The sequence below is a fragment of the Artibeus jamaicensis genome, unplaced genomic scaffold (genome assembly GCF_021234435.1).
Source record: "Artibeus jamaicensis isolate MK-2021 breed Jamaican fruit bat unplaced genomic scaffold, CSHL_Jam_final contig_233, whole genome shotgun sequence".
Taxonomy (NCBI): Eukaryota; Metazoa; Chordata; class Mammalia; order Chiroptera; family Phyllostomidae; genus Artibeus; species Artibeus jamaicensis.
The window spans coordinates 19,077,569-19,102,293 of NW_026521486.1; the positions used below are offsets into that span (position 1 = coordinate 19,077,569).

General features: G+C 41.3%; 1 protein-coding gene across 1 annotated transcript in view; it reads right to left on the minus strand.

The window, feature by feature from the left end:
* Window positions 1-24,725, minus strand: part of CFAP54 (cilia and flagella associated protein 54) — a 253,182-nt gene that overhangs the window by 224,946 nt on the left and 3,511 nt on the right. Inside the window, 7 exon segments of the mRNA XM_037160832.2 lie at window positions 1,384-1,485; window positions 1,599-1,712; window positions 2,349-2,492; window positions 9,686-9,744; window positions 13,734-13,905; window positions 17,387-17,530; window positions 20,452-20,557. Coding sequence (XP_037016727.2) covers window positions 1,384-1,485; window positions 1,599-1,712; window positions 2,349-2,492; window positions 9,686-9,744; window positions 13,734-13,905; window positions 17,387-17,530; window positions 20,452-20,557 — 841 coding nt within the window.

A 24,725-nucleotide genomic window follows, 5' to 3' on the forward strand; every position in this document is an offset into this window, starting at 1 on the left:
GTAATTTGGGAAGTCACCACCCACCAATTAATCATACACCCCTGGTGGGTGAGGGGATAGGACTTAAAAGGGCAATATGAAATGCACTCTGGGCTCCATCACCGGTATATCAGAGTCACACCAAGTAGCAATAGACAGCTACAATACCCAAATAATACCTGAATTTAAATATTGATTTATCTAAAATTTTTTTAAAAGAGGAAATTACTCCTAAATGATATAAGAAAAAATGAGTTAAGAGAACAGCAGTCACTGTCGCAGTGAGAAAGCCCTGGAGAGGGCTCTGGTCCTGGGGCTGCCAGCAGCTGCCCTCGTGACCTTGAGCCAGTACCATAAATCCTCTGGGATGCATTTTCCCCACCTGTAATAGACAAGGACTGAACCACTGGGGTGACTCCTAAAATCCCTCCCACACCCTGAGATTCCACTGCTCTTCTGTCCAAACTACTCATATTCTTCCCCCTCGTTTACATTTTCAGTCCCTACGAAGAAGCTCACAGAAGAGGGTGTGGCCACTAGAACAGTCAGGGAAGGCTTCAAAGAAATACAGAATTAACCTGAAAGAACACTGAGTTTCAGAAAGGCAAAGAAAGGCAGTGGGAAAGGAGAAAGGAAGGAGGGAGGAAAGGCAGAGGGCCCCTGAAGTAGGTCCCAGCTCCCTCCTGTGACGCCCTCAGTGCTGTTCGCCAAATACATGTGAGGCTGGAAGAGCCCGTGTCGTGAGGTCTGACACGTGAAAGGCACACACCGCCATCACTTCCACGCTGGGTGTTACTGCCTGGGTGAGATCCTCCAAAGCTCTTATTGCCCCTCTGACAGGATAACCAGCAATTTGCGAAATGAGGTCTGCTCCTCAACCTGGCCCTGAGCAGCAGTCATGAGCAGAACCCCAATAACCCAGAATAACTTGATTCTAATGGGAAACAAATGGTTGTTTGGAGCCACCAAGATATGGGGGTAGTTCACTGCTACACTATGACCTGGTTCCTAAACACTCCCAAAAGTGCAACCTGAAGCAGATGAGAAAAGGTGCCTCTACCTTCTCTCCAACCTCAAAACCTTCTCAGCTAGCACCAAGCAGTCAAAGACAAAGGCCCCTACAGAATCACTCAGAGGCCTGTGCACTTGAACCTTCCCCAGGAGCTTCTTTAGCTCCTTGTCCTTTGAAGTTACAGAACTGGGATTGTGTGAAGGCACAAAAGCTTTGAGACAGGGTTGACGTAAGGTCGTGTCCAAGTCAGGAAGGTATTCTCTCTGTTTGCTGCTGGTGCAGAGAGTAAGATGCAGGGTCTAATGTTCAGTGACCAAGCTTACAAAATACAGTGGTGTAACACAAATACACAACAAAAGAGTCTGAAAAAGAGAAGACACCTTTAGACTTACAGTTTGTACTTCCCGTAGGTTAATTCTTATCTTTGGCCTAAACAAATTTTTGTTTTTTCTTCTGGATTCAAATACTCCTCTTTTGAAGATCATCACTGCCATCTGCGTCAAAAAGAAGAATCGTATGTGAAGGAACCATGGGATGCAACTAGTCACATCGAGTCTTTCAACTGTAGAGTGTTGTAAATTTCTTCTATTTCATGAAACATTCATACCTTTATCGTGGCCTCTCTATAATCTCTTCTGGATTCTTGTGATGATTTTGAGGAACCCATTAACTCCAGTTGCCTTAATTCATCAATTTTAGCTAAAGCTCGCCGAGCAAATGCCTATATGCAATTAAAATAAATTCAATTCATTTTAAGTGAGAGTACAGTGATAAAAAAATGTATCAGGACAGTATGTTTTATTCCCCCAGAACTCGATTTAATTGATGAATTAAACTCTAGGCTGATGCTGACTCTATACCACAGTCGCTATCTAGTGTATCACTTCCTATTAGCACACTAAATTCTGCAGATGCAAACTTAATAAGCAGTCAGATATGCTACTTTTGTGAATTAAGAAATGTTTAAAATAAGGAAAGTCAAATTCTGGTACTGATATTTTCAGTGCCTGCCTAATACAAAATAATATTAATGTGAAAAAGGAAACTAAGCAGGGAAGGAAAGTGAACTGCATGCAAGAGAACGAGGAAGGAAACCTATCAGAAATCTTAGCCAGGAGAGCAGCACACAAGGTGGAAGTGAACAGAGAATAAAGGAGAGAAAAGTCCGCAGACCAACAGGTAACACAGTGGAAAAGCCCAGCGAATTTCTGCAAATTAAGCCCGGGACTTTTGTCTTTGCTTCACTGCAGTTCTTTGAGTTTGTTTGTGCATGTTTTTCTTGCTGGACAGCTAAAGAATATATTGCTTAAGTTGCATTTTAAAATACTGACATCCTCAGAATGAAAAAGTAGCATACCTCTCCGTGAACGCCAGCTTGGCAGTCATAGCAGCACTGGCAGACAGCAGCGTAAAGAGTGGCTCTCCACGTCAAGTACCTGACAGACAGCAGTGGGACCGAAAACTCCATGCACATGCTGGCCCACAGGAGGTATTCTAAGGCCTGAGAAGGAAAGGGCACAGTTGAATATGTTTTCATTTTAAGCCAATAAGTATGATTTTTATTCAATATACTCAGATTTTAACTTGTGAGCACAAGTTGCTAACTACTTACGCCAAAAATGATGTCAAGAAAACATAAGAATTTTAAAAGTTAAAGAATAATTTAGAGAACTCAAAATCTTAAGTCGACCATTTTAAAATATCTTCCTTCTTAGCTCCTAAGTCATATGAACTCAGCACATTTTTATTAACATATATCAAGTGTCCACAACAGTATGGGGGTTCATTCCAACAATTGTTACTAGCTGGTCTGGAATCAATGTATTATTTTTAAAATAAACGGGTAAATCGGGATAGGAAAAATGGAAAACAGTCTGGGGTCTGTGATACTTGGTAGAAACAGCTGAAGACTGAATCAAATAGATATAAGTTTCAGTCCCAAATGTATCACCTAGTAGGTGTGTCATTTTACCTCACCGATCTCAGCTTCCTCATCTTTAAAATGGGTATTTTGACAATCAGCCCAGTGCTGTTATGCAGAAGACAATGTACGTGGCGTGTTGGGACGGTGTCTGTCACACTCCATAAATGGTGTCTGTTTCCAGGGTAACTGTTCCCCAGGTACAATGGGGAAAAGGTCATCACTGCTGTTGGTCTGTCTGTAGGAATATATAGTAATTCCTATGTACGTAAGAGCCTCTTGTGCTATTTTAGCTGAATGGCTGAGTGGCTCCCCACAAGTCCACTGTCACTTCTTTTTGCACATACCCTCCTCACAGACCCTGTACTGGGAAACACTGTTTGACTACGTGAATTATGCGGTTGGTTAACTTTTTCAGTCTTTTTTCTTTCTTCAAAAATATTCCACAAGTTTGAAAAGCAATTGGATTATATTGCCTTTCATTTGACTGAATATAAGAAGGAATTTGTTCTAACTTCCATATACTTTTATAAAAAACATTACTAGGATAAAACTAAGAATGTGTGAGCTACGTATCTCAGAATATCGAATTCTAAGTTATATCATCCATGGAAACACGGACCTCAGCCATGCAGGCCCTACATGTCTCCCTGTCTTTGGTCTCGCCATTGCACTTCTTACACACCCCTTCTTACATATCCTCCGAACCTCATAGTTATCTTTTTACTATGCAAACCGGGTCATGTCACTCTTGTGTTTAAGACACATCAATGGCTCCCTACTGTGTACATGACAAAGCACAGGCCTTTTATAGGACATGAAAAATCACTCCAGCCTTACCCCACCCCCTTGACCTCCCATTATATACTTAAAGCTGGTCCAAAATGCATTCTATTTCACAAACACACCTTTAGTGTACCAAATACAATTGTCTTTGCTCACTCTGCTCTCTCCTCTACCTGTCCTGTGAGGCCGAAACACTCCTTCCACGACTAGCAGGGTGACCTTGGACCATTTTTAAACTCCATGTGCCTCAGATAACTCAACCATACAGATATAACAGTAAGTAGGACTGTCTGAAGATTAAGCAAGTTAATATACACTAAATGCTTAGAACATAGTAAACATAATTAGGTGATAGCCTTGGTAATGACAAAGGTAATGAAGACAAGAAGGGGAAGCAGGAGAAATGAAGGACCAGGAGGAGCAGAGGAAGAAGGAAAAGAAAGAGCAAGAGGTAAGAGAACCAGTTGTTTAGACTCCTCTGACATCATTAGACAGAAACGAACATGGCCTCATTTCTGTCTCTACTATAATTGTGTGGTGTGTATGATCTGCATATATTTTATAGAGAGATATGTCATATGTCACATCCAATAGCATTAATATTCTCACATGTGTGATTCCAGACTGTGATGTCTTTAAAAACAGGAATAATGCATTATTCATTTCTATATCACCAGCACCTGGGACAGTACCTACCAAATATTCCCACGTGCTATTAAGTGAATTCATTGAACAGCCCTAAATCAGCAGAACCCACTAAGAGAGAGCTCTCACATATTCTAGATTCTCCAAAAAATGATGATGATACATTTAGACGACAGAATTAAGTCCCCCTTCCAGTAACAAATTCCACCTTCAGTGATTGCAGGAATAACTGAAGAAAAGTATACGTATAGTCAGGCCCATCTTGAAAAGGCGAGTCATTGAAAAGGTCCAGGAACTGCACATGCATTCAGAAAGCTTACCAGGTTGATACAGTATTTAACAGTAAGATAGATTCAGAACCCACTACCATCTTTGGAGTCTTCGAAGACAGTGTAAACAGCTAATCCCCATGCAAGCCACTCAGCACACATCCATGAGAAAGAAGCCTGAGAGGCAGACTTCTCCACAGTCTCCTCGGTTTGGATGCCGGAAGTAGAGCAGCGCTTGACACAGCGTTGTGGTATTTTTTTGGCTATCCACTGCACTGTAAGCCCTTCTCACTAGAGTGCAAGTTCACTGCGAAAGTGGATCTTATCTATCTTTTTCACCACTGTATCCCCAACCCCTAGAACTTTATCTGGCATGTAGTAGACACACAACAGATATTTGCTGACTGACTGACTTTCATTTAAGTTTCAGTTCATGGTGCCAAATACAGAACTATTTTGAGTAATCAAAACATCAAAGGGCTCAAGGCAACCTAAGTTCATTACCACCCCCATCACCAGCGCCACCACCTCGTGTCTCACACCTGCACTGCCCAAGAGTTCCCACCTCCAGGTGGCACCAGTGGACTTGAAAAGTACTTGCTTAATTTGAAATGAAATCCATTTTGATATGCCTCTAGTGCATGAATTCTAGTTATGCCTTTTGAAACAGCGCAAGACCATTCAAAACTCACTTTAAAAGTACAGCCTTCCAAGACTCTGGAAGCACCTGTGCCACCTGCCCTCCCCCCAGTTCTGCCTCCTGGAGAAAGATCCCTGAGCACCTACCTCTCCACCTCCCAGAACTGCACTTCCCTTTGCTCTGGGCTTTGCTCCAGGCTGCAAATGCCCTTTTGGAGTGTATGATTAGACCACAGTAAAATGACACTCTTTGTCCCTGGTCCTGGACACTGCCCCTCTACTGAGTTGGCCTGGGGTTGCTTTATTGCGGTGTTTGTAATTTTTGTTGTTGCTGTTGTCTTGTTGTCATTGTTTGCTCACCTTGCCACCCCAGGAACTGATATGGAATGGACAGTTACCAAAACTTGAGTTTTTTCACATCTGCTGCACAAAAACCCTATTAAAGATGTGTGCATTTGGCTTGTTGTGGTTTGGAAGGTATGGGATTAAGCCAAGTATAAATTTCTCTCCTTTAAATGCACATGTCTTTCACAAAGACCTCAGGGTTTCCAGGTATCAGAAATTTCTCACTTCAAAATAAAAATGACTTTGGTTACCAGTTGTTTATGTTATTTTGGGGTTTGGCCTCAGACTTAACACAAGAGACCTTAAGTCACAGATTTTAGTGCTACAAGGGACCTTAACAGTGACCTAAGCTGACTCCAAGGGGCTAAACTGCAGTGACGGAGTCGGACCCGGAGCTGGGACGCAGGCCCCGGGGCCTCCAGGCTGCAGAGGCAGTCTTCGTGCTACCCAGGGAAAACTAGATGAAGGGGAGTTCTTTAAAAAAAAAAGGCATGGCTTCACTTAGGGATGTGAAAAAGCGTCGTTCCTCTTAGAGTTCTGGACAACCGTTATTCAGATATTTAAAATGAAAACCCATTTCCAAAAAATCACTTCTTAATTTGTTTTTGCCCCTAAAATATAAAAATATTTCTAGTAATATTTTTAATTGATAAAATTTAAGCAGCAGAACCAGCCAGGGCTAAAAGCTATTCATAGAAAAAAAACAAACTTTGAAAAAACCAAGTTTAAATTTAAAAGTAAATAAATAAAATGTAAAAGGAAATTAAAAACTCTTTTTAATCCTCACCCTTGACATGCTTATTCATCTTAGCAAGTGGGGAAGAGAAGGTGAGAGACAGTGAGAGAAATATCAACATGAGAGAAAACATCAATCAGTTGCCTCTCATACACACCCAACACCCAACCAGGGACCAAACCTGCAACCTAGGCAAGTGTCCTGACCAGGCATCGAACCCACAGCCTTTCAGCTTACAGGATGATGAGTCAACCAACTGAGCCACACCAGCCAGAGCTAAAAACTATTTTCAGTGCCTATAACACAAGCAGGAAAACTCAAATCGGAACAGTGAAATCTCATTTGTTTTTTACCCATCAGACTGGCAAACGTTGAAGAGATTGTTAATATTATATTGGTAAAAACATGGCTCAAAACACCGTGGGTGGAAGAGGTTTCTGGCAATGTTCCTCTATTAAAAATGTTAAGCTATCAAAACCATAACAAATAAATCATTTGCTATATACTAACTCTTCATTTAAAAAAGGAAGAGAAAGAAGGAAAAGGAGGAGTGGGGAGGAGGGGGAGGCAGAGGAGGAAGGAGAAGGAAAAGAGGAACAGAAAGAAGAAAAGGAAGAGGAAGAAAAAGAAGACAGAAAAACCAAATTACAGGAGGCCGGCCACAGCCTGGTTCAGATGTGGCGCAGTGGATCAGTTCGCCCACAGGGTGGCACTGCAGCACCACCGACATCAGCCTTTGATGGCGGCAATGCCAAGTCTGGCTGTGAAGTTTACGTAACAGGATGTGGAGTAATTGGACAACCATTGTTCAAACCACAAACTTCATAAATGAAACCGAAATTGACATTTTTGTAGAATGAATAGACCCCACTATACTTGTTTAATGTTTGCTGAATGTTTTAAATGTTTCAGAAACTACAGGGTACACCATAAATGGCAGTAAAATTGTAAATATGTCTTTAGGAAGAGATTTCGGAAATCTGCCCTGCCTCCATTCCCCAAGCTTACACTGCTGACCTCCCTAAAGGTAAGTGCTGTTTCTCACCTGGGGAAGAGCCCCTGGCCAATCTGGGACTTCAGGGTGTCTTCAGGAAACAGAGTGATATCAAAAATATTAGCCCCTGCACACAGCTCCTCCATTTGACTGAGAAGCAGGATGGGCCTGACCGGATGACATTTAGTCAACAGACATGCATTGTTCCCAAGCTGCTGACAGGCAGCGCGGCGTGGCCTGGCCCTGGTCGCAGCTACACTTCTAACTGGACGTCTGACGTAGAGCTAATTAACCTTTCTGAGCCTTCCCTCCTTCCTCTGTATGAAATGGAAGCAGTAGCAGCACCTCTCTCCAAGGGTTGGTGTGAGGATTAAATGGGATAATATATAAAAGTGCTTAGACACCAACCTGATAAATGGTAGGCATGAATCAACAAATGATGATAGTGGTGATGATAATGACGATAATGATAATGTCCACCCCCTAAGACTATAACAAGTGTTATTATGTATGCAAAGCCCTTACACAATACCTAACACATAGTAGGGGTTCAATAACAATAACACATGGTAGCAATAATGCTCGTATGTTATAGTAACAGGTTTCTATTTCTTTGGGGTGACATCTAGAAGCACCAGAGGATATAATATCTATTTCTCCTTCAGTCTCATGCAATAATAGACATGAACTCTAAAGCAGTTACAGAATCAGGGTCCTTCAGGACCAAGAAGACACAGATGTGGATGGACCACTCCCCACAAGGAATCAATTCACAAGCTGAAGGTTTGGAAATTTCTGGGTGAAAATTATTATTTTTGGAACTTATTACATTGAAAAAACAAAGAATTTCATCCCTGTCTTCAAACGCTAACTGTACAACCACTCACCACACCAAAATCCTTGCACACCACCCTCCCCTCACTCTCTGAGACCCAACCCCCAAGACTGGAACCACAGAACTATTCTCCTTCGGCCTTTATTTTGTCAGAGAGAAATTCAAGTTCATCGAGAAGGAGAGGAGACATCTTATGTAGGATACAAATAAGAAATTATTTTAAATGACCATCATGTTAAAATTCTCTCGGCATTAACAAGCACAGCTACGAACAGTTCAGCCTTAGCAGACACCCCTGCCCTTCGCAGCCCTGGCAGGCAAATGCCACAGCAAACCACACGGTGATGGTTCTGTAAGCAGCGTCTGTTGCTGCAGCAAGGGCGACAGAGTATGCAAATTCTTTCCAGGAAATCGGCTGGACCTGAATGTAGAGTCGCCAGAATAGTCTGTAGGTCAGACTTCCACTCTACATGGGCCGGTCTCCCCTCATTTTAATTCACACTCCAAGGCTGGCAGAGTCTCGTTCAAGCCACTGACACTAGTAGAGCCTTTAAATTCAAGGAACAAAACAGGGCGAATGTAAAACTGCTCTCATTAAGCATGCAAATATCTTTGCTTCCATTTTTAAATGTTGTGAACTTTTCAGATACTTGGCTGTGTTTTGAAAAAATAAGAAGAAAACTGTGTGATGAAGAATAAAGCATTAAAAAAAGAATAAAGCAGTAATGTTTCAGATACCAGTAACAATTTGAGTATGGTCTCAATGGGAGTATCTTCCTGACCTACATTCCAATGAGCAAACAATGAAAACAGGGAATAATCATGTCTTCTAGGGACAAAATTGCTACCAACACTGTAGGGAAGTCAACAGATGTCAGTAGAAGCCTCAAGCTAAAACCTAGCAGTGCATACTGGAGAGGGAGAATCTTATTATAAAATAAGGTCTCTTTGCCCTCAGGTCATAACTAGAACAGAGTTTAGATGTCCTTCCACCCTAATGAACACTAGCATCCACTCACCCATTCACTTACTCACGAGCATGGGGCCATAAGTAAAGTTCAACCTCTGCCAGAAACACAAAGTCCACGCTCCAGAGTATGACAAAAATAGGATAACCATAGTTTATTTCTCAAGTAGAACATTTCTAAGAGTGAAAGCAGGCACCATTAATAATCACTCCAGGACAACGTGGAAACCAGGACTGCCCTGGGCAAGCCAGAATGGACGGTCAGCTACCCAGCGATATGGTTACCGGATGGATGTGCAGTATCAAGCTGATGAGTTATGACTAATCTCGGAGACCCACGGACAGCGGAGGACAAACTTACCACTCTTAAGAATGCTTTCCTTTCGTTAATGCTTTATTGTCTGCAATTTTACATTTGATCATACCAAGGTAAAACTAAAACCAGGAAGCCTATAATATATATTCACTAAATTTCCTTTGTTTAGCATTCAATGCTAACAAAAGTCTTAAGAAAAACCGGATATATGGGGGAGATATTTTGTCAGTAAATTTCATACCTTGGAAGATTGACCTAAAATCATCAGTTTTCTGCAAATGGTGTAAATGTAAATGGTACCTAGATGAAGAAAAAGATCATTAACATGTTTTATAGTCAAATGATGAGAATTTTATATTCCAGTTGCTGTGGTTGAAGTCTGTTCTCAAAATAAGCAATCCCATGAGAAACTCTGATAATGACTGGACTTATAGTCATAATAATTTATTAATATTTTGCCACCAAATCATTACAAGAACTAATATGACCACACATTAAATAGGTTGACATGGGACTCTTTTAGCCTCAACATATTTAAGTTTTGAAATATATTGAACAAAAGAACAATTTTAGTAGCATCATTTGTGTCCCTGTGGTTTTAGTAACTCATATAAAATATTATTGTTTCCCATAGTTTCCTCATGCTTAAAAAACTAAAGATTTATTTTCAAATAAGATTATAATCCATATTTAATCAGCACGGTACAATACCCAACATGGAAACACATAATAATGTAGAAGTCACAACACATAATAGGTTGCATTACATTCATTCACAGTCTCATAATGTTTATCCTTTATTAAGGAATATCCCATGAGCAACCTAATAAAAAAACAGCATTTTCAATTCCTGTCTAACATCATCCAAGTATGATATTTTTCAGGCTATTAATTAAACAAGGCTGGAAGGCTGGTGGCTGGGCTGGGGAAGAGGGAACAGTGTCAGCGTGCCTCTGTCTACGTACCAAGGACATTGTCACGCTGCCAAGGTTACCAGAAGATGGTAATAAGCTTTAATAAGGCATGTAATTATAATGCAAGTGGCCTAAGTAGTCCCTATAAAATTTCTGATCTAAAATTCATAACCATCAAAATTCAACAATGATGAATCCTATGTTCACATTTAAGCTTTAAAAGCTTCTGAGAAAACAGCACCTGCTTCAAGACACATCATTTGATTAAAATACACCTGTAATAAAAGTAAATATTAATTACATAAATCAGTGACAAAAATATTGAATAAAATCTTTAAAAAGCATAGCACCATAACATTTCACTGCAACTGCAGCAGGCCCTGAGCCCTTGAGGCCTTGGCATTGCCACCGCGACTGCCCCCCGTCACAGGGGGTCATTCGCTTCACGAAAGATCCACCGGGGAAGAAACAATTTGGCTCCTGTCGGCTCAAGCCCAGCATTCTTATCTCAACTTGGTTTTGTCGACCTCCCTTTTTAACCTTTAAAAATTAAACTGTGCAACTGTGTTTCTTTCTTTTTAAGTCACCGAGTAAGACTACATACAGGAAAGGCATGCCAATGCAACATGTGATTCAGGTGGAGGCCAGGAGCCTGTGTAAACATGTCAGTAACAGGAACTGGGGAATTTCAGGAGGCCCCAGGAGACTGCCCTCAGGAATGACAAGGGCCCTCTGTGTTTCAAAAATGTGCCTTTACCCTCTGCAGCCCTGGGGTGTCCTGGCTATAACAAGCCTTACTTGATGGTTCAGGATCTTGGCATGGCTTACAAATTCCCACTGCAGAAGTGTGAAGGACAGAGTGCTGCTACAGAACGGCACACAGACCGAATCTTCACAGCCTCAGCGTATCTCCGGGAGTTCTGGTTTGCCCAAATCGCTAATGTGAGTTTTTACTTTGCCACGGGACTCCTTTTCATCAAAGACAGCCATCACCAAAATAATCTCTATTTGAGGGTTTAAATTAGTTGGGTTCAGGTTAATTGAGAAGTAAAGTGTTATGGAATACTCAGATACCCAGTTAGATTTTATGAAAGAACCAAGACTGGTTACATATTTTAAGAAGCCAAGGATGTCTATATATATGATCATCAATTAAACAATAAGGAATGTTCAATTCTAACTGGAAAAACTAAATGTATTTTGATGAAATGACTGTATCAATTTATTAATCTTCTTTAAAGATTTTACTTATTTATTTTTAGAGAGAGGGGAAGGAGGGAGAAACATTGATTCGTTGCCCCTCGTACACGCCCACACCAGGGACTGAACCTGCAACCCAGGCACGTACCTGGACCGGAAATCAAACTGGGGACTTTTCACCCTGCAGGACTATGCCCGGCCAATGGAGCCCTCTAGTCGGGGCCAATTTATTTTTGGTTACTTAAAATACCAAGTTTTAAAACTACCGGATCTCCGCACTTGCTAGTCTTCCCGCTGGAATGTCCTTTCCCCAAACGTCATCTCGCTGACGCCGTCCCTGACCGTTCTGTTTACAGTGCCGCACACCACAGGGCAGACCTGGCTCTCTCCATCCCGCCCGGGCTTTATTTTTCTCTACTGCACAATCTGCCACAAACACTTAGTTTTGATTTATCACCTCTCTGTACCAGAGCGTAACTATGAGAACAGGCCTTTCATCCGTTGCCCACTTTTTTGTTTCTAGAACAATGCCTGGCAGTAAGTTTGGGATGAATTCATTAAAGCAGGGACAGGAGTTAGTAAAATTATGTATATTTCCCACCACCCAGCAATCCCACTCCTGGGCATAGATCCCAGATAATCTCACTCAGGTCTATAAAAGGACATGTGCAAGGACGCTCATTGCAGAATGATTTGCGTAGTCGCAGAGGCAGGGCCACCAGGTTCGTACCTAGGGGTGTACACGTATCTGTAGAAGGCAGGTCAGTAGTCAGAGTGAACATACTAGATTTACACATAGGAACCTGGCTAGATTCTAAAAACATATTATTGAGCAGAAACATATCTAGGAAAAAGAATAAAATGTAGATCACAATACCACCTGTGTAAAGAAAAAGCACACACCAGAAAAGGGATGGAGAAGATACGGAAATCATTTCATCTTTTTTTTTCCCTAAGAATACCAGATTTCTGTATGTGGTCTTAAAAGATCAGTGAGGGAGTCGTGCTGGGTCATCTCACCATCCCACCAGGCCCGGCTGCAAGGCCCACGGGCCTATCTCTGCTTCCTGACCACAGAACCTCTGTTCCGGCTCAGGCCCTGCCCAGGTGCCTGACCAGCTCGGGTGGCGAGATGGCAGCAGCTACTCCGGGAAACACAGATCCTCTTGAGGATGATCAAGCACAAAACTGACAATCAATGGATTAACAATTTATTCTGAAGTCAGCCTCATCTCTGGCAGCAATTATAATTTTCAACCAAATCATCAAAAATTACTTGGGGAGGGTGAGGAAGGAAAAGTCTAGGAAGTATATCTCAATTGTCATAGATGAGCTAAAACCCAACATGTTTTCTTCCGAGTTTGTTTGTCCTGTTCTTATGCACATGGAACACACTTGTTATTTTCCTTTTGAGAACATATTATCCACAGAACAACAGCAAATGACTCACCGCAACTTTTTATTGTAACTGTAAAAAGAAACTGAATTTAAATTACAGCACTTTAAAAACAAATGCTACATTTTGATAGATAATATTCCATGAGACACATATATAATGCATATACAGAGTGAGACAAAAATATGTTTATAGTTATAAATACATGAAACATAGTTTTTCTTGTATTATTAATTATTGTATTCTTTTCCATATAAACAACTGTGAACCTACTTTTGCCCCACTCTGCATGCATATATGTATGTGTACCTATACAACATCTATGTGTATATGTGCACACACACACGAACAAAAGCTCTTACTCAAAACCCAGCAGCAGGAGGAGGTTGATATGTAGAAAGCCTCAGTCACTGGCCACAGCAGTTGAACGGAAGACCAACAAATGAATGATGCTGAGAATCACTCTACCCTGCAGTGCTTCTTTGATTCTTCTTTGCTTATATTTACTCCTCAGTTGTGGTCCCTGCTTTCTATGTTCCTGAAACGGATCATCTCCATAGCTTCTAAGCCTTCCTTGCGCAAAAAACCCCAAAGACATGCTTTGTAAGTTCCTGCTTATGAGGACAAATTAAAATGTAATAAAAGTAGAAAAAAAACACCTTCAGCCTATTATGAAATAAATATGTTTTAAATCACCAGGTGATCAAGTTCAAGCCAAAGTTGGCATTTAGATAACTTTCTGAGAGACACCGGGGCACCTAAAACACACCGGTACCCACCGTTGAAGATAATCCAGCAGAGATGCTCCTGCGGCAGCGCCACCTGCATGATGAGCCTCAAGGAGGACAAGATGTCCAGACACTGGACCACAGACCCCTTATTCTGCAGGTTCACGTCACTGTCACAGACCAGCTGGTACTTGCAAATATTTTTGCTGCTTAAAGCATGAAACTGAAACACAATGCAAAATATAAATATGGATATAAAGTTTATGCCACTTAGAAGAGCTTTCCTTAAAACGTAAGGAACTAAAATGGAAATAGTTTGTGCTTAATGAATGTAACAGATCAGTACAGCGGCAGGCTGAATGTTCGTGTCCCCCAAATTCGTATGGTAAACCCTATCCCCAGTGTGATGGTATTGGAAGGTGGGGTCTTTGGGAGGTGACTAGGTCATGAGAGCAGAGCCCTCACGAATGGGACCAGTGCCCCTTACAAAAGAGACCACAGAGAAGCCCCCTCATGCCTTCTGCCATCCAAGGACACAGCATGAAGAAAACCTCTCGCCAGACACCAAATTTTCCAGCACCTTCATCTGAGCCACCTCAGCCTCCAGAGAGTGAAAAATAAATGTTTGTTGTTTAAGCCATCAGTCTATGAATTTTTGTTATAAAAGCTCTAATGGATTAAGACCTATAAAGAAATGTGGTAAAATAGATTTCTTCAAAGCGTCCATTTAATTAAAGTTACCTTTTCTTAATCAAAAAATTTCAAAATCCCCCCAAAAAGTAAGAAATCCTGTTTCCAAGAATATGGAATTGCATCAATTTTGGAAACTCACAAAATGGCATTTTAACTTATTGATTCAGATACAAGGAATTACCATGTACACAATTCATTTGGCAAATGTTTATTGAGCACCTCCCTTTGCCACCCTCTGCTAAGCAATAGGGACTCAAAGTTGAAGAACCGATGGCCCCTGCTCTTGGCAAAGGGAAGGCATTCCAGGCACAAGCAGTGTCAGGAATGCTCAGGGTAGTTGCCGCGGTCGCTGCACTGAACATCTCTCACAAGGCTGGATAAGGCTCAAGATGAAGACAGGTGGTTCAGGGTCGGAACAGGAAGAGTGGTCCATGTCATTCCAAGGAATACGGACATTAGCCAAAGGATAGAGTCAAAGGGCAGAGGAATAAAATGACTTGATTTACACATTAGAAATTAATCATGACCGAAGTGTGGAAGACAAAAGGCAGAGAGTGGGGCACAAAGCTACCTGCAGGGAGGCTGGGAAAGATCGGAAGCCTCTGAGGCAGTCCAGACCTACCGGGCCCTGAAAGGGGGCCCTGGAATCAGGGATGAAGAGAAAGGGAAGATTTAAGTCCTTTCTGAGTCCGTGGGATTTAGTGGCTAATTAGATGCGCGAGGTAAGAGAGAGGAAGTGGTCTGCAAGGATTTCCTGCTTGGGTGCCTGGCTGGAACCATTTACGGAGGGAAGACGATGAGTCCAGCTTGGGATATGTCACGCTGAGATGTTCACGACATAGCTGGGTAGCTGCGGAGTCCGAAAGAGAGATTTTGGCTAGAGTACTGATGAGCACTGTTAAAGCTATGGGAGTGGACAGTCCTCGTAATACAAATGGGCGTTATCTTCCACACAGATTTCCTGCCTGGACACGTGTACACTATTTCTAGCCACCATGCAGTTGGTGTCACAGAGGAAGTGTGCTGAATGCATCTACATGTTGGAGTAAGCATGATCTTCTAAGTACTCTGTCTTTTAGAAACTAATCATCATACCTACATTTTTGAGTGTCAGGCCCTAGTCTGAATGTTTTATTATCTCACTAATCTCAACACAACACGAAGGTCTTATTATTACTTCCATTTTACAAGTGAGGAAACTGAGGCACAAAGGAATTAACCTTCTCTAAGATCCCACTGACAGGCAGCAGCTCAGCAGCTCTTTGAATGCAGGCAGGCGGCTCTGGAGACAACTCCTGCCGGCTCTGCCACGGCCCTTCCCTACAGTCCGTATAAATAAATACAGATGTCCTTAAGTAACATGATTAACTATGTCTGCACAAAACTTGGCTGTTAATATTTTTGACAGTAAATCATTTAATATTACTGCTTCATCTATGATCTTTATGCATTTAAAGCCAAGATCTCTCTCTCTAACGAGACTTCTCAAGACTTTTAGTTCCGGGCCGTCAAGTTCCTACTGGACTAAATTTTCAATCCTACTCATTTTATACATATCTACGGAGAATAAATATGGTGCCGGCGTCAGGCCAGAACCTCGAACTTGGCAGGTAAACAACCAAACCCTTCACATCCATGCACCTGTCACAACGGTCCTGCTGGCTCACTCTGACGTCATCGTCACTGCTGTACCCCCTGCCTCCAGCCTTCTTCCCTCTAGTCTATTCTGTGTGCTGCTTCTGGCTCAATAGTTCCAACTGTATCACTTCATTCAGTCATCCATTCAGTCAAGTCTGACTGAGGATCTATTACATGGCGGGCACGATTCTAGGCACGATGGTTAGGTTAGAGCAGTCCCTGTCCTCATGAAGCTCACATTCTAGAATGGGAGACAGGAAATAAATACAAATGAAAATAGCCGGTGACAGTAGGTGAGACAAAGAAAAATAAAGCAGAGAGTACAGGACACCTGAAGGAAGTAACAGATGGGCCACACAGATATCTAAGACACAAGCTTTGTGGACAGTGGAGCTCGCCAGGGCAGTGCCCAGCCGGGGAGGCTGGGTGAACGCAGGATAATGCAAAAGTACACGAGAGATGGGGACTGGCCCAGGGTGAGGGAGGACGGGTCTTAAAAGTCCAAACTCCTAAGTTTTTCATTTGGCACTCCCCCAGCGGGGTGCCAACTTACATGCACATATTCCCATCCATGCACCTATGATACAGCCAAAACTGAATGGCTCAAGGTGCCCCAAAACATGCTTTGAGATTTTCTGCTTGTTAAACCACACGTTTCCAAGGCCTTGAATAATCAGGTTTGGAATAACATAACTTTGGAGTCAAGACTGATCGGGGTTCAAACACCAACTCTGTCCACTGCTCTAAGTGGGCTGCTTTCTTAGTCTCTAAATGCTTCAGTTTCCTCATCTGTGAAAAAGGAATAATAGTACCCACCTTTTAAGACTATTAAGAGGCCGCAAGATGACAATTCATATGCTGTGAAAGTCTAGCACATGGTAACTGCTCAACCAGCCAATCAGTGGTAGCAATGGACATAATACCACTGGCCTTCCAGAAACAATGCATAAAATTTCATACCAGGAGACCTGTGTTTAATCTCCAGAGTCACTAGTTATACTATGTGACTACCTTTCTTTTTCTCTTTTGTAAAATAAAAATAATAATAGTATCTAACTCACAAAGTTATTGTGAGGATCAAATGTGTTTTCAAAGCACTCTGTAAACTAAAAACACTCTAGAAATATTAGTTCGTATAGTAATAACTGCCCGGTGGATGAATGAGTGATTATAGTGATACAATCTCCAAAGCATCTTTACAAAGTTTAATAAGTGCACTTTCTTATGCAGCACTGAAAACATTTATTAAGCCACTTAGAGCACACAAGTAAATGCTATGCTGAGCAAAGGAAAGACATTTAGAAGTCGTCAACAAAAGGATATTTTGCACAGCTAATCATAAACTGCAGCTATTTTAGCAGCTTTCATCTTACTGTATGTGTAGCATTTTTGTCTCCAAAGCCTTTTGGAAAAAAGACAGTTTTGAATTGATGCACATCTGCTTTATTCTCATCAAAGTTGACGCTGAACTGCTGCAGATACCGTCCATAGCACTGTAAAAGGGCCAGTCTATATTCCTGAAATAAAAAGAGCACTTGATGAAAATTTCAAAATACCATTTTGCTTATTTAATTTTTTTAAACTATCAAATTATTAAATTATATTCAATAATTATTAAATCACATCACTATTAAAATTAGGTACCATTTATATCATAACAATCTTTTTTTTTAAACATCATTGGCTTTTTAAATTTTTTTATTTATTTATTTTTAGAGAGATTGAGGAAGGGAGGGAGAAAGGGAGAGAAACATCAATGTGTGGTTGCCTCTCACGTGGCCCCCACGGGGGGACTTTGCCTGCAACCCAGGCATGTGCCCTGACTGGGAATTGAACCAACGACCCTTTGGTTCGCAGCCCGCACTCAATCCACTGAGCTACACCAGCCAAGGCTATATCATAACAATCTTGATATGATATAAATAGTAATTACATCATATCATGATATGAATCTAAATTATATCAATCTTGATTATCACCACTATTACCACCACCATTACATTATTACTACCATTATCACCATCATTTCCAAACACATATTATGTGACAGACACTGTCAGGCAACTCACGAGTATTATTTCATTTAATTCTCCTCACAACAAACCTACTGTGCGATAAGACAGTCACAGTCTCAAAGGTGAGAACATCCCAAAACTCAACACCACCATGATGGTAACCCATCCACTCAGTCCGAGAGGCAGATGGGTTGTGTAACTAGCCTTGCTTCTCTGATACTTCCTAAGCTCCGTAAAAGAGAGAAGGAAATAAAAAGATGGGGAGAAAGGAGAAGAAGAGGGAAGAAGGTAGAAAAGGAGGGAAGAAGAGAAAAGAGAAGGGGAGAGAGAGGAAAAGAGAAAAAGAAAGAAAGAAGGAGGAGGGAAGGACTGGAGGAAGGAGAAAGAGGGAGACAGGGAGGGAGAAGCAAAGAGGAAGGAAGGGAGGGAAGATGGAAGGAAGGAAGGAGAGAGAGTGGGGGAGGGAAGAGGAGAAAAGAGAGGGGGATGGAGAGAAGAAGGGGAAGGGAGGGAAAGAAGAGGAAGGAGACGAAGGAGCTGGCTCGATCTCTCTCTCATCTGTCAGCAGTCTCTGAAGCTGCACCAGAACAAGCAGAAAAAGTCTAAGCTATTCTTAGTTACGATTCTGTTCATTCTAATTCGTGCTTATATTCCTATTACAAAGTCAAATGCCTCATTTCTGTAGCCCACGAGGCACAACTGAGCTGGAGTTGCAGGGCGGTGGATGTGAGTAGAGCTCTGAAATATGTGTGTGTTGCAACCCTTACTCAGCTTCCTCCCCTGTAACTGTGTCCAGGAAAAGCAACTGCCAGGGGTGTGAAGGGCCTCTCAGGTTGCCTAGTCCCTAAGGGGGAGGCATCCACCTTCAAATGCTGTTACATTTCCATTTCTATTGACTTGTTTGTTACTGCTCCCTGATTAATTCTGATTCTTGCTGTTCTTACTTGATTCATACAATGAATTCAAATCTAGGTTCAAAACAGTATTCCAACAAAATGATCTTTACAGTAACCAAAATTAAAATAAAGAGACTCTAGAACCAAAGTAACAAATCAAGTTCATTTTTCTAGATTACAAATACCTTGATCAGCCCACTTTCCCATCAGTGGAAAGTATGAAACATTTTCTTTGTTCCTTTAAGCAAATTTTAAAATATTCTCCCTGGGCCTCTCGAGCTGAAATATTCTAAATCCTTAGTCACTACCAATCATCCACTTGCCTTATCACCTTCTAACATGTTCCTTCCTCCTCCTTCCCCCAATATTCACTACACCCACCTGGATACTCCCCAACCTGAAACTGTTCTGTTATCACCAGCTTCCCATATTGAGGAGAAGCATGAAAATGGAGAAAGCGAAGGTTTCTCTGATTCTTGCCAAAACTGCTCTTCCACTTCACATAAATACAGCTTACAAGTTGGAGCTCATCTGGGTTTTTTTTTTCTCTTCTGTAGTTTTCCAAACTCTGTATTTTCAAGTTTCTAAGAACCATAGTCCAATTACATGGAGCCAAGGATTCTCTAATTTTGGCAGCAGAAAATAGAACTTCATTATGAGAGTTCCTTCATATCTTATCCTCTACTTGGTAAACCTCCCTCCCAGACCAAAAGGATCCAAGTGCAGAAAACAGAAATGGAGGAAGAAAATGACGCTGAGAAACTCAAGACTGAGAATTTTTAGTGAAGACACTAAATGCGGCCCCTGCTTGGCCAACAACCACTTTGGAGAAAATAACTCTTCATTCAGCGATCCTAGATGTGCCAAACACTCCTACTGAACTTGGAGTAATGTGGCCCGATGCCAGAGCTTAAGGGAAACACTTACATTATCATTAACTGATAATTCAGCCGTGGTGTGTATGTGGTCTTAACAAGCCTCAGAGTCCACGGCGATCCAAGACCCAGGTGTTGATACAAACTAGAAATGGGGGCAAACTCAGTTTGGAAAACAATACTGAGCAAGAAACAGGGTGCGTATGCAATGACTGCTGTATTTACATTCAGCAAAACACTAAGGAGCTGCAAGTCATTAAAACGGGGCACTGGACGCAACCAGGCCAGAAGCCATGAGAGCCGTTCTCCTGTGAAAAACAACAGGAAGTGGTGTGGGGCTCCTTTGTGTGAAGGTAGGAACATGATGACTCAGGGCTTCCTGCCGGGCGCCTGCCACACCCTCTGCTCACTAGGGGCTGTGGCCAGCTGTCTTTCTGTTCAGGAATCTTTCACTTCTGGAAAATCTCCACTACAAAATTAAAAACCAAATGCTTTTTTGGTTATTGTGCCCCATTAAAATGTTATGTATTCATTTATTTCTTTTCCTAAAAAAAAAATCAAATCCTGTAAAATAGGAATGGTATCAAACTGAATGACAATACAAGTAGCCAAATGAGTTTCACTGCGGCTCCCTGACTCTGGAGGCACTTACTTTCATTTCACAGAGGCGATCACCAACCTCCAGAAGCTTTTCGTTGTAATAGGCAGCCGGCAGCCGGGGTGCGTATTTAGTCCAGATATTAAACAAGGAGGTGGCACTACAAAAAAATCATAAAATATCTTCAAAGTCAGTAGGTAACCTCAATTAATTAGGAAGCAACCCTCAGAAAGTTATCTTGTTGCCCTGGCTGGTGTAGCTCAGTGGATTGAGTACAGGCCTGTGAAGCAAAGGGTCATCTGTTCAATTCCCAGTCAGGGCACATGCCTGGGTTGCAGGCCAGGTCCCCAGTAGGGGACATGTGAGAGGCAACCACACACTGATGTTTCTCTCCCACTCTTTCTCCTTCCTTTCCCCTCTCTCTAAAAAATAAATAAGTAAAATATTTTTTAAAAAAAAGAAAGTTATCTTGTGCTAAGTCTTTCCAACGTGCCTTATTGTTGATGTCTAGCTATTAATAAATTATAGCTAGAGTTAACATCATTGCTTCTTTTGTGTCAAGCACTGATTGCAGCTCCTTATACATTTTTAAAAACAGACTTTTTTAGAGCAGTTTTAGGTTCACAGAAGAATTCAGCATCAGGTGCAGAGACTACCGTTACGCCTCCTGTCCGCACACATGCACGGCCTCCACCATTACCCACCAGAGAAACACGACGCTTCCAATGCTGTATTGACACATCATTATCACCCAGTGTCCGCAGTTTACATCAGGGTTTACTCTTAGTGTTGTTCATTCCATGGGTTTGGACAAATGTACAATGACATCACCGTTCACTCCCTGAAAATCCTCTGTGCTCTGCATAGTCATCCCTCCCCCCTGCCCTCCCTCTCTCCGACCCCAGGCAGCCATTCATCTTTTTATTCTCTCCACAGGTTTACCTTTTTCAAAATGTCATATAGTTGAAATCATACAGTATACAGCCTTTCCAGACGGGCTTCTTCCACTAAGTCATATGCATCAAGATCTCCCCGTGTTTTTTCATGGCTTGACAGCACATTTCCTTTTAACACTGAATAATACTCCACTGCCTGGTTACACCACAGTTTATTTATCTTTTCCCTTACTGGCAGGCATCTTATGTGCTTCCAAGTTCTGTCCATTGAATAAAGCTGCTATGAACATCCACGTACAGACTTATGTGTGAACACAAGTTTTTCAACTCCTTTGGGCAAATACCAGGGAGAACAATTTACCAGAGCATGTTTAGTTCTGTAAAAAACATCGCAGTTTATTCCAAAGTGGTTATACTTACCAGCCGTGAATGAGCGTTTCTGTTGCTCCACCCCCTCAGCATCATTCGGTACTTTGAGAGTTCCGGATCTGGGCCACGCTGATCAACGTGGAGGGCAGTATTGTTGTTCTAACGTGCGTCTTCCTGACAACACACGGGGCAGAGCATCTTTTTATAGGTTTATTTGTCATTCGTGAATCTTCTTTGGGGAGGTGTCTCTTGACCCAGGGTTTTAACCAGGTGGTTTGTTTTCTTACTGTCAAGTATTAAGAGTTCTTTGTAGAGTTTGGACAATGGTGCTTTATCAGATACGTCTTTTGCAAATATTTTCTCCCACACTGGGGCTTGGCTTTCATTCTCTTGACAGTGACTTTCGCAGAGCAGAAATTTTTAATTTTAATGAAGTCCAGCTTATCAGTTCTTTCATGAATCATGTATTTGATGTTATATTAAAAAGCACTGACCATGGTCATCTATATCTTCCTATTTTATCTTCTACGAGCTTTATAGCACTGGGTTTTGCTTTAGGCTTGCGATTCATTTTGAGTTAATTTTTGGGAAGGGTGTGAGGTCTGTGTATAGATTCATTCCGTTACATGTGGATGTCTAGTCGTTCCAATACCATTTGCTGAAGTGACTGGCTTTATTCCATTGTATTGCCTTTGCTTCTTTCTCAAGATCAATTGACTACATTTATGTGTCTCTTTCTAGGCTCTCTGCTCTGTTCTTTTGATCAATTTGTCCATTCTTTTACCAACACCACGCTCACTTGATCGGTAAAACTTTATAGTAAGTCTTGAGGTCAGGCAGTAAGTACCAGTTCCTCCAGCTTTATTTTCAATGTTATGTTGGCTATTCTGGATCATTTCCCAACACACTGGGGTTTGTTTGTTTGTTTGTTTGTTTGTTTGTTTGTTTTTTCACAACCCTGAGATGGCTAACATTAATATCCCAAATATACAGTTGATGAAACTGAGGCTTAGTGTATCCATGCTCTTAAATAGTATATATATAACTGAGCCTTCCAATTCCCTTGAATAAAATCTTAAAGACCAAGAACCTTGACTATATTATCCATTGCCAAGCTCCAAGAAGACCGAATAGCTAGTATGTGTAGGTACACAATAAATATTTGTTGAAAGAATGAACGAATGGATGAATGCACAGAAAAAACACTCCCTGTTCTTATGTTATTCTTTTTTAGAAAAGGTCCGAGGGTTCAACTAGCCTGTCAGTCCATTTAGGGTTATGCTTCATTCCACAAAGTAAAACAAAAACTAAGCAAACATACAGTATTCTTAACATGGCTTCTAATCAGAGTTTCAAAGGGTAGCAGATCACTGCTTCTTGTGTTCACTTACTTAGTTAACATTCAATCCTTCCCCCTCTGTGAGGCATTAGAACTACTTCCAGGAAAAATCCAAATTCCCCTTACAATTGTACAACCTTATACCATAAATTTCTGAGTAAGGACAGTGTAATGGCTTGAATGTGTGTGACCCCTCAACATCCACATTTGAAGCCCTAACCTCCAGTGTGGCTATATGTGGAAAAAGTGACTTGAAAAATACATTAAGTTAAATTTGGTGGTAAGAATGGGGCCCTGTTCCATGGGTATTGATGCTGTTTTGAGACAAGACACCAGAGAGCCCTTGGGCTGGCTCTGGTCCTCACTCATACTCTCTCCCTCCCTCCCCCGCAACCCCCAACCCCCTTCCTGCACCCCCTCTCCACCCGCCACCCCCTGCCCCGCTGCCCCAGAGGACAGAGGGGGTATCTACAAGGCAGGAGAAGAGCTCTCACTAGAAACTGACCCTGTCAGACCTTGGTCTGGGATATCAAGCCTCTAGAGCCACGAGAAAATAAAGTTCTGTTGCTTCAGACACCCAATCTGTCCTATTCATGTGGCAGCCCAAACTGACTAATACAGACAGGAATGTAAAGTTAAGGACTGAAAATGGTTCTAGCACTTATGATGTACACGTTGGTATATTAATAAAACAACCTCAAGAAAACATGTCAGGTAATTCATTCAGGTAATTAAATGATATGGATTAACAAGGAAAGTGGGGGCATAGGGTGTTCCTGCCTTTGTAGACTGAGTAAAGCATTTAGTGATAGAAAAAGATATACATGTATCAAGTACTAAACAACAATGTTAAATAAATAGTGTGGCACATATAGCCCAGAGACGTTTAAAAAGGGAGGAGTTTGGGGGGGTTTGTTTGTTTTACCTTTATCAGTTTCATCTGATGCTTCAGAAAATGCTACAGTATTAGAATAAATATAATAAATCAAAAAATTCACCAGGTCTTGCTAGAATCCTCAAGTTATGTAGGTGAAAGAGTTAATTCTTCCAAACCTTATGGGTAAGATAATGATGACTAAGTTTGTTACTCATAAAAGAAAAAATGCCAGCTTTGTTAAATCAATCAGGGTTATATAACAAGAGAGCTTTTTCTTTTTTTTAAGTGAACCCTAGCAGTCTTAACCCCAAGTTAAGACTGCTCATTGGGAATGGCTTACATAATGATTAAACAAGGCAAATATAATACAGACTATACAATGTACATCATTTAAGAAAAGAATGTTAATGTAGTCTGGACTGCTGATTGATTATAGCTGCTGCTGGGTACTTAGAATTTTAGAAAATGGAAAATCAAAACTCTATAAACAGAATATCTAAATCTTATATGTTTACAACAAAAGCATACCTTTTAAAAATTAATCACACTCTACATTTAATGACGTTGTTATGATCAAAACTACATTTTAAAGACTATGAATTTTTTTATGCTTAGCGGAAGGTCTTACGATGAGAAAAGGAAACAAATTTTGATTTTAAAAAATAACCATCTGCCAACTATGCCAAAAAGGCAAACCCTACCACCTGTATTCCCAACTGCTCTCCACACTGTCATCCTTGCTCCATTTGAACCAGGTCACCAAATTAATATTTGAACACAAAATCACATAGATTAATAAACACCCTGACAAAAACTACCCAATGGTTTCTCATTGCATTTGAAATAA